This window comes from Rosa rugosa, chromosome 5 (genome assembly GCF_958449725.1).
Source record: "Rosa rugosa chromosome 5, drRosRugo1.1, whole genome shotgun sequence".
Classification (NCBI taxonomy): Eukaryota; Viridiplantae; Streptophyta; class Magnoliopsida; order Rosales; family Rosaceae; genus Rosa; species Rosa rugosa.
In genome coordinates this window covers 50,480,524-50,492,101 of record NC_084824.1, presented here as the reverse complement: position 1 = coordinate 50,492,101, position 11,578 = coordinate 50,480,524, and the positions used below count along the sequence as shown (strand labels likewise).

General features: G+C 39.7%; 1 protein-coding gene across 1 annotated transcript; it reads left to right on the top strand.

Moving 5' to 3' along the window:
- Window positions 1–10,614: 10,614 nt before the first annotated feature.
- On the top strand, window positions 10,615–11,302 carry LOC133712730 (ethylene-responsive transcription factor ERF096-like). Its single transcript, XM_062138829.1, has one exon. It carries the CDS (start codon window positions 10,654–10,656, stop codon window positions 11,077–11,079), a length of 426 nt encoding a protein of 141 aa, XP_061994813.1. The 5' UTR covers window positions 10,615–10,653; the 3' UTR covers window positions 11,080–11,302.
- Window positions 11,303–11,578: the final 276 nt, after the last annotated feature.

The window sequence follows — 11,578 nt, the reverse complement described above, 5'->3', positions numbered from 1 at the left end:
TTGTGCAGCTGTCCATCAATGCCAGATCATCCATTCTGTCTTCTTCTTTTCCTCTTCCTGGCTTCCTCTTTAGCACCTTCACTGCAAAGGTCAAACAGGTCCAAAAAAAAAAAAAAAGCTAGTATTTTTCACAGATCCTCACCGGGTACTCTTCCTAAACTTAGTCTGTCAAGTATGCGGTACCGGATAAATCTATAAGAACTCCTCCCCTCGGTGTCAGCCCAGACAGCGTACACCCTGGCAATGCGTTTCTTCTCTACATCTGATAGCACGTATGATTGGTCCCTGATGGCTTGAAAGGTCCCCGTAACCTGCCACTTCCTATTTTTGATCTGCCACCTACCCCCGGCAAGGAACACTTTGCTCTTCCACTTCTTACTTTGTGAAGTGGGTAGATCGGTAACGAGTGGCTCATAGTCCCGTGAATTGAAGGTCACGTTTCCTCCAAACTTCTTCTAGTAAGCCACTCGGTAAACCACTCGAAACTCGTTTATTGTAGGCCAGCCTTGCTCGCATAAGTCCCACATCGCCAGCATGCTGAGAAGTTGCCTCCATGCGTTCGGGGTCAATTGCCCTGGTGACAGATTCAACATCCTCAGTATGTACTGAACGGGTCTCGGCAACGGTAACGATAGGCCCTGATATAGTTGATTCTCGTATAATGCTACCCATCCCGGCGGCGGATTACATGCCAACTTGTCCGGCCTCAGGGGCTTAAGCTCCACATGGACCGGTATGCCCCACTTTGACCTAACAGAGTTAATCTCCTTCAGCGTCATGCTTCTTGCTGGCTCATCGCACCTCGTACCATCCACCAGCGTATACCTACGCACTGGCACGCCCGATGGAATTGCAACGGTAACTTCATCCTCCGTTCCCGGTCCATCGCTCCCACTTGTTTCCTCACTCTCGGAACTTACGAAAACTACCCCGGCTGAAGAAGCGGTCTCCTCCTCCCGGTACCCATGGCGGGTACCGCTGCTGGCAAGATAGGCATCTATAGCCTCCTCTGCCTGCCTCTCTGAGGCTTGATGCGACGACTCCCCCCCGAGTGTAGCTCTCGTTTCTAATTCCATCCTATTAATCTAGGAGTGCCCTAATCTTCACGTCTACCTGGAATCAGAAAAAGGGAGAGTCAGCCCAGATCCAGATCTAGGGCCCCGTGGTAATGAGAATCGCTCCCCACTACCATCCAACCCAGAAACCCAGATATTCAACCAACCCATAAAATCTAGACATTCCCACATCTATCTATCACTGATAAACGCAGATTTAGTTACTAGTAAGCATATTTGGTGTAAAAGCACATAACCTTAATACATTTGAAAACAAATAAGAGTATACATATTGAATACATTTAGGAGATAATAATTCATCGGAGCCTACTGATTTTTCCAACTTACCATATATACATTGAGATTACTCCACCTGATAGTTCAGTCATTGTACACAATGCATGAATGTCTGACTTAAACAGATAATGCTTCATGTCGATGCCAAACACTTTCTGTTCCAAATTGAAGGAGATTGTCCTCCCATTTGCCAAATTGTCCCTTGCCCAAATCCACAAGCACTTCAAAGGTGCAGGGTAATCTTTTGGTAGCTTTTTCATGTCAATATTCTCCTCTTCAGGAATGCCTACTTGCCTTTTCCTCTTCTTCAAACCCTTACTGGACTTATTTGGTTGTTTCTACATGATAACATATCGAGTTATTACTAAATACACAATGGAAGAACATGCATGCTTCAGTTGCAGTTTCAGGTAGTTTACCTTCATAGTGTCGGGAGGGGATTGAAGTATGAGGTCCCTCGGCCAAGCAATGTAAGTCCCAACAGCATCTTTGACAGTAACTATCTCATCGTTGACTGGGAATGGAACCTTAGCTTGAGGATCAAGTGGACGCAGAATCGACACTCGCACATTCCCTTCTTCCAAAGCAACACCATGAAGTGTCTGGTTTTCGCAATTAGTGTCCACTTCAACAATGGTAGCAATAGCAACAATATTGTCGATCGACCCTAAAGCCAATCTGCACTCGAACTCTTTAAGTTCCTGTTTTATGCAATAACACATATTTCAAGAGAAACCAATTCAGCCATCTAGGACAACTCGACATATCAACACTGATTATTAATATACAAATCAAACACATGCATCAAAACAATTTAATTAATTTATCTACGTCGTAGATTAGAGCATATATACGTGCTGTGTAACTTCAACCAACTCAACAACCTTCTCATGAACTACTGCAGCAGCTGGTTCTTCCACCGGAACCTGTACAACCTTATCTTCTTCCACTTCCTTCGCAATGTCATCCACTAAGTCTAACCGCTTCTTTGCAGAGATACCAGCAGCGTCCTCAACCTTTTGTAATGCACACTTCTCCCGCAAAGTGGAGCAACTACCTTGTCCAGAACCAAGGTCCTTCTGGCCTGCCGTAGGGGACTGAATGGGAAGGGTTTTCCCTTCAAGTTTTGCTTCCAACCACCTTATTGTTTCAGCCCAATGTGCTCTCTCTCGTGCCACAATTTTCTCTGCCTCCTCCTCTATTAATTTCTTGCAGCCTTCCTTAATTCTCTCTTCAACAGTTTTCCTTTTTTGCCTCGGTAGGTTAAAATATACGCCAGGCTTGACATGACCCCCCACACCACGCACTCTTCCATGGTGTTCAGGGTTACCTAGAGCCTTTGTCAATACATCATCAGTGCCATTTCTACAGTTTCAGAACTCCCTTCGGGTTCGCTACTCTCATTTGACGAGAGTTCCCCATGCCATATCCATTTTGTGTAAGTTTTATCAATATCCAAACTCAACCAAATGATCCCTTACTACCCTAGCCTTCCAAGATTTACCATGACCACATTTCATACAAGGACAACAAACCTTATTGACATCACAACCACTCTCTAATGCAAACATAATCAATTCTTCAACCCCTAACTCAAAAGCTCGCGATCTCCTATCAGCATGCATCCATGATTTGTCCATCTTACAATGAAAGCCAGACAACATATAAATATTCCAAGGATGCAACCACAAAACAAAACAACTTAATATACCTAACATTTCATCGCAACCACAAGTGTACTATATATATGCATGTCATAGAATCATAGAGCACTTAGGTAGCCATTGCAATCATCACAAATATACGGCAACGAACATGTATATTATAAATTGCATCATATTAATGACAAGGAAATCAACAACCACATCAACAAACACAACAACTAAAATTATAAACCTATATGCTACACTAGTACAAAATAAGAGAGAGCTTAGCAATACTCACCAAAAGTGCTTATCTAAGCTACTTTGCCACAGCAATAAGCTTATCTACCTCCACCAGCCTCCTTAGTTCATCCGCCGAGATTCCTTTTCAATCACCAAATTTATCTATGACAAATTTACAATACATACAAAAGTTATCTCCAAGTTCAAAACTTTAACACTTTTGAAACAAAGAACCAACAGAAGAAGTTGCATCATTAAGATCCCATTTTTGACTCAATACCAAGATATATAAGTAATCATGTTACAGATGTATATATAAGTAATCATGTCACAGATTATAAGTAACCATCACTATTAATGGAAATAAAACAATCTCAGCCTGCATGTTTTCTATTTGAATGAATATGTTCTAGGTCTAGAATGGAATCAACCATAACTCCATCAGTACTCTTTTTTTTTATTAAAAAAAAAAAAAAAAAAAACTCCATCAGTACTAACTAAGAACTGAAACCCAAACACACACACACACACACGCAAATAACTAAAGTTTTGACAAAACTGCATGTTAAGTTATTTACATAATCAACAAAGATATTATGAGTAATGATTTATTTGATCCGAATGATATGCTTGTTTGAAACCTTACAGATTAGAAAACTCAGAAAACCTAGTATCCAAAAGGTTAGATTAAGGTGCTGAAAAACCTCATCCAGCCATCCAGATTTCGAACAACTGGTAATGATAGCACAACGATCATGACAAGCAAGTAGTATAGGCCACTATGCACATAAAGAGAAACCACAAAAGTTCCTTCAATTTGATAAAGCCAAATAAACCCTTTTTAAAAACAGTTACTACTACTTAGGGATCCATAAACTCCCAACCAATCTCAACTGTAAACAATTAAGCCCGACCAAATGCTAGAACTAAATGGTCCGTAAATTAAATAAAAAAAGGGGGGGGGGGGGGGGTAAGATAGCTCTTCTGCTTTAGATGGAATCAATTTCATCAATAGGCTAAAAAGGCTAATTACACCTACTGTTATAAAACAGATATGCAAATGTGAATGATACAGCAGCCAAAATTTCATTCTTTCTTTAATATATCAAATGGGTTTATCAAAAGCTAAGCATATAACTAAAAAATATTCAAAATTTGAAATGACAACAACCAAAGTTTCAATCTTTCTTCTAAATATGATCTGGGTTTATCAAAAGCTTAAGACTTTAATCACACAAATGGTTATTCAACAATACCCAGAGAATAAAATCAAACAAAGTTGAGTAGCTAAAGTTCAGAGGGGGCGTACGGAGCAGGGTGAATTAGTCGGAGCAGAGCTTGGGCAACCAAAAAAAAAAACAGATCTAACACTTCGCACTTCAAGCCTATTTGCTTGAAATCTCTTAACAACCTACTGGGACATGATATCGAAAAGGATTTCAGGATTCACACTAATTTTTCTTCTCTTTTCTCAAGGTTTCCCCATCATCCATACAATCTTGGTTTCTTTTCGGCACCCTCATACACCTAACTCCGGATTATATTTTAGCAAATAATAAACCAGATTGCAAAGATAGGCTTAATCATTGACAAAATCAATCACCAAATGGAAAGGCATAAACCTTGAACAGCTAAGAAAAAGAGAGAGAGAGAGAGAGAGAGAGAGAATGGAAACACATACATAAGTGTTCAACTGCCTCACGAAACTGGAGAAGTTATTGTGCCTGAAGTACTTGGGCAAAAGGTCACTGACGAACTCCGGCGAGTTCCAGACCATGAAGCTGTTGTTGATGGAGGTTAAGTTTGAGAGGATCTGCCTTCAAACTGCTTAGTAGAGACGGGTTCGTGGTCTGAGAGCGGGCTGAGGGCGGGGCTAAGAGCGGGACTGAGGGAGGGCTGAGGGCGGGACTGAGGGATGAGAGAGAGAGAGCGATTTTCAGCTGGAGGCGGGAGTGGGTGTTTTGCTCGATGGAATGGAGAGGGAAAGAGTTGAAAGTGTTAAAGTGTTAAAGTATAAGTCAAACCCTAACTAAAGTCAGCTATTGATTGTATCGAGAAAAAAAATCTAAAACTCAGACGACATCAAATAAGGTGCATTGTCTGAAACTCATGTGACAACAGACAAATTAAAAACCATTGTCTGAACCACTTAAATCAGACAACATCTTTCAGTAGCCATTGACTTACAAGATATCACACAACAGACACCTAATAACAGTTGTGTGACTGAAAATAATCAGACAACAGCAAAAATCAACCATTGTATAAATGAACCTTGGACAACATCACATAATAACTGTAGTCTGAATTAATTCATTCAGACAACATCAAAAAAAATAAACCATTGTCTGAAATGATATTGCACAAGAGCCAAGAAAAAACTGTTGTCTAATTCGAAAACTTAGACGACAGTTTTTTTTTTGCTGTCGTCTGATTAAATCAGACGACAGTTAAAATGTTTGCTGTCGTCTGATATGTGTTGTCTGATTCCGAAATTGGTGTAGTGCTGGTTCGCATCCCACCTGGATGGTCCGCGTCAGGGACGACACCCTAGGCACAGAGGGGCCCGGACCTGATCAGTGCAGTCCGTCCAAATATACACCAGAAGGCTGATATTAGCTGCAAATGAACAATATGCGTCCCACATCGAGGATAGGGGAAACCCCTTTCCCTTGCTCGAGTATTTAAGCATTAGCACAACCACCTTTTACGGGTAATAACTCATTTATCCACTATTTATTTGATCCACTTATATATTAGTTTCTCACTCAGGCATCGGAGAGCCGTAAACCGTCCGGTACGGTTTACCCCTCTAACGCTGTGTTTTCGGTTCAGGATTTAGGAGTTGGATCGGTACCCCAGACGGTATAGCATTCTGTGTGAGGTACCCGGAGAAAGCCACCAGAAACACCTTGAAAGTGTGATCTGTTTGCAATTTAAAAATCAATTTAGGTTCAATTCTAGGCCCACGTACGTATTGGTATGTAAAATTCAGCATATTAGGTGAATTTAGGTGAAAGCATTCCATAGGTTTTACCTACCTTATAGGCAATTGGTCAACTCAATAATCACAGTAAGGGCTTTCATTAATTAAATTGTTCATTCTAGTTTCCTAATCTACCAATTCCATGAGTCACAATTTCACCAGCTCACTGTTACTATAAAATAAAACTGATGACAGTACAAACCTCATTCAAGGATTCATGCGTATATTACATCTGATGTCATTTGTATTAAATTAATGTAGACGGGTTCCTTCAACCCCTACCCGAAATGCCCCATCTTCCTCTCACTCTCTTGCACATATACTTGTATATTTCATATATGTCGCAATGCAAAACAACTAACACATTAACAGGTGTTGGCATTCTAACAAATATAAGATTTAAAGAAGCAAAAGAAATAAGTCAGTAAACAGGCAAGTTCTCCAAATTGAATGATAATAGCAAAGTGACTAGAAGAATATGACAGAATACCAATTTAGTTATTCGAAACAATATTACAAACGAAATCTGCCACATTGAAATTCCAAATGAGAAAACATAAAAATACCAAAATACTAATTTCATTAGCAAATGATGCCTTTCTCCTTTTGCGGTAATATATATAGGATATAAAAATATATAAAGTCCTACTAACCTTCTCAGAAACCTGGTTACTGCTACCGTTCAACAATTCTGGTGTTATCCATCGAAGCTTTCCTCGCACACCACCAGATACCAAACTATTATGTTTGATTTTGATAATCCAAAATCTCCAACCTAAATAGTGAATAACCAATTACCAGTATTAATGAAAATCCTCGCAACGATATTACCAAATCAGATTGAAACTAGATAACTTTTTTTTATCACATTGAAACCAAATCAAACATGATGAGTTGTTTATAACTTCAAAATGTATACATACATATATACATATATCCTCCAACTCCAAATCGAAGAAAGACCTAACAACTAAATCGAATTTACAATGAAAATTTTAGGAAAACCCAAATCAATTTCCAGAAAAACCCTAAAAGGGAAGATTGAACCCAATCGAAACCCTTCAACTAAATGAAGCAAAATGCTTACCAATAACCCAATCAAAAATAGAATAGTCAAGCTTCCTCTAATCTCTTGAGTCCCTGGTGGAGAACTCCATTAAGCCGGACGCAAATGCAAACAACAAGGATGTCAGGTTCAAGGAGAGATTAGTTTTGGGTAAGGATTCTCAGATTTGAGAGATGGTCGAGTTTTGAGAGATATTGATGGCTGAGTTTTCTTTGAGACACTGTGAGCTTTCAGTTTTTGGTTGCTGACAGAGTTTTAGACAGAGTTCATGTTTGTGCCAAAAGAGACTTAAAATAAAAAAATTCAAACTCACCTTATTCAGACAACAGAATTTCTTAGCTGTGTTGTCTGAATATTACCCCATTGACTAGTTAGCTATAGGGTTTGGGCAATTGAGAGTGAAAAGACTTAAACTTGTTGGAGGGAAATCTAAAATTTCTGCTAGGGTTCAGTATAGAAAACTTCCATCTTTTCAGACAACATTTAAGTGTTGTCTGAATTTGACCATATCTTCAAAATGAAACAAGTATGGTTTCTCATTGTATTCAGACAACACATTTAATTTATGTGTCGTTTGAAAAACTCAGACGACAGAAAATGACAATTCTGTCGTCTGAGCTCTGTTGTCTGATAGCTTTTTTTGGCATAGTGCCCCCTTCTCTCTTGCTCAGATCTTGATCCCTCCATATCTAGATCGACGACTTATGAGTTAGGGGCGGCTTCTCTTGTTCGGCCTCTTTTTTTACTTAGTTGATCCTTTGCTCTCAATATTTTTCCTTGATTCTCTCACACCCTCTGTGGTGGTTTTACCCAAAATTTTTTGACTGGATCTACGTTTTAGGATTTTACTGGCAGCGGTTATTCGGTTCTCATACCTTCGATTTGGCACTTCTGGCAACCTCTTGGCTCCTGAAGGAGGCAGCGGCAGCTGTGCAGGATAGCTTGGGCGGCAGCGGCTATGTTAGTATTGTAGGAAATGTTCTATTTAATTTAATTTTAGGCTTACACTCTTTTGCCCTATCCATATTCATTAGAGTTGAGTTGTAATTTTTTTTTTTTTAGGTTTATTTATAATTGGGCCTTGTTTTGGGCTCCTCCCTTTGGTAATTATTACTGAAGTTTCATTAATTTTCAGGAAAAAAAAAGTGTAGGAAAGATTTGACTGAATAACAATTACTCGGGTGGAGAAAACCAAAGTGGAAAAGACTGCCTATCCATACCTAACACCATCATCCAAGAAGTAAAATGCTAAACGGCTAAACCAAATAGCCTTCTGCATCATCAATAAGACCGAGAAGGAGGTTCTTGGTACCATATTGACAAATTCAAAAAAGTCAAATACATGTATGATTTGGACACAACCAGAACTAGGAAAACCATTTCTCTCCACTCACATTCAAATTGTTTTCCATTTGATAACTGAAAAAGTATCAAGGATTTAAAAACAGAAAACGTAGCTTTATTCGCTTAGCGAGGAATCCTTTTAACTTTCAAGACTTCCAGTTACTCACATGCAAGTTTAAATCAACAAATTACGGTAGATTAGAACACATTCTATTCTCACTAATAGTCCAATTATTCTGAGGAAACTTCTCATATTTTTTGCTAATCAATTAATTATGTATGTTAATTATAGTGGGAGTCTATCTTCAATGATATAACATTTGTTTTAAGTGGCCAGTGATCGATCCTATCGATGAGATGCTCTTTCTTTCTATGTTTAGCCCTCCTCGGGTTTCCGGTCCCTTCTTCTCACTACCCTTTATGGTAAACTTGCCAGAACCTGATGCTACACTGATAGAGAATCAAATCCCAGCACTGTACAAAGATTAAGTTCAGAGAACTTTGTATTAAGTCCAATGTTTGGGTGCAACAACCACTGCAAGTGGCCTAGTGGTTCTTACCTAGTTGAGTGTGCTCCTCAACCTAAGTTCGAACTCCGAAACTGTCAAAGTGGCAAGGCATTGTACTGGAATGCACAGTTAGAGCATTTCACATGCACTGAAGGGGTCTCTCTTGGACTTAGGAAGCCTTTGAGTTTCCCTTGACAAAGTCAAAAAAAAAAAAAATGTTTGGGTGCAACAGGAATATGAATTCTGGAACACATCTAGTCCCATCTAATTAAACATGTCTTTCATATTATACTATGAGCGCAAAAATAATTAGGCACAGGTCGATATCAAACAAGTTGACATATTATGTCACTAATAAAGTAGACATAAACTAACAATCCAAAACCAATGGCGGCTCGAGTAAGAGCAGAGGGGCGGAATCAGGATTTGACATCAGGGGGGGTCCGCCCCTGAGTTAGAGCGCAAAATAGGATCTATAAATTGCGAGATTACAATGTAATTTAATTAACATATATTTCTCTACCAAATTTCTAGTAATTTGACATTTTTTTTAGTACCCTTTAGTTATTTCATCTAATAGATTCAAACTTTTAAGAGATAGTTTTTATTCATAACTGGAAAAAATGTGTTTGAGAAAATTCATGAAGTCAGTTTATCAGTTAGTTTGTTTTATATTTGGATACATGGATGTAAATAAACTCAATATAAACTGTTTCTTTAGTTGGATCCCATCATCCACCATGATATCAGTGACTGAGAGGTGGCTAAGAAAGCTGGCGTCAGCCGTACAATCCACATACGAAGAGGAGTGATTCTTGCGTGGGGCAGCCGCACCGCCACGTGGTGCGGCAGGCCAATCATTCCCCTAGCAGGGGGGTATTTTAGGTATTTCACATTTAAAAATTAGGGATAATTTCGGAACAAAAACAAAAATTTCTGAGATTTGATTGGGCAGCCGCACCGTACACGTGGTGCGGCTACCCGCACCTAAGTCAATTCAGCCTGGATGCCATTTCTGACATCCAGGCTGAATCAATAGTCCCCTTCTGCATAACTGGATTGACTTTCTCTTGTCACAATCGCATTATTATTATGCTGCTGCATGAACAAACAGTCACAAAACAAAGGGCCGAGGCCTAAAAAGTGAAAGGTAAAACTAGATCAGAGAACCAAAAAAAAAGGTAAAGCTTCTTCTTCTTCATTTGTCAAGACTCAAGAAAAACGGAAGCCATCGCCTTGACCATCCGGATACATTGGATTCGTGTCAATTCTAACTAACGGTCATTATCAGACCAAAAATAAAAATAACTTATGGTCATTATGGAACCTTCTCTACAACACGTGCCAACAGTTTGTCCGCCATATTTTACGACACACGTGTACAATATGTGGGATCCCCCCTAAATTTGAAACACTGAGACTACTGGACTAGCCCTTTTGAACCCGTATAAATGCTATTGACCCCCAACACCAGTTTACGCCATGCAAGTTGTAGCTGAAAACAAATACAATGGACGAGGACAACAGAAGAGGGAAGGTCCAGATGGGAGAGACCAAGGACGCCGGAGAGGTTCGATACCGGGGCGTGAGGAGGCGGCCATGGGGGAAGTTTGCGGCGGAGATTCGCGACTCCAATAGGCATGGGGCGCGTGTTTGGCTCGGGACTTTCAACACTGCGGAAGAAGCAGCCAGAGCTTATGACAGAGCTGCTTACGCCATGAGGGGTGGTTTGGCCATTTTGAATTTTCCTAACGAGTATCCTTCGGGGACTGCTGTTGGTGGTTCTTCGTCTTCGTCATCGTCGGCCGTTTCGTCGTCGTCGTCTTCGTCTTCAATGCAAGCTGGGAATCAAGTTCTGGAGCTGGAGTACTTGGATGATAGGCTGCTGGAGGAACTGCTTGATGATTGTGAAGATATGAAGAGCAAAAAGAAGTGAGTGTAAGTTTGAACCGTCTGTTATGCAAGAAATGTCCATGATGCCTTTTTTGACTTTTCTGTTTAATCTAGATTCTGATAATCACCTTTTGCATGCATGCATTCGCTCATTTTGCTTTTGTCAATGAAGAATCTAGCAATAGTGGGCCAAGGCATTCATGAGATATGTCGATTTCATTCTGCAAATGTATGATCCCCAGAAAATACACTGTTTTGAGTTGTACTTGCATTGGGCCTTCAATTTCAATATCCAAATATTCTCGAAAAAAAATTACAATATCTAAATTTAGTGGAAATTAACACTATGAAGTGAGATATAGAAGCTTACTATACTGAACTAAACTCCAACAAACCACAAATTTGCATCGATCCTAAGGTAATAAATCCTGTTCAAATTGCAAGAACAAAAACTAATCAACACAATAAAACACCAAAGAAGGCGAATCCACCTCATGACTTTTCACAATCCACTTGAGCAAATTGTGATTTGTGCTCTCGTA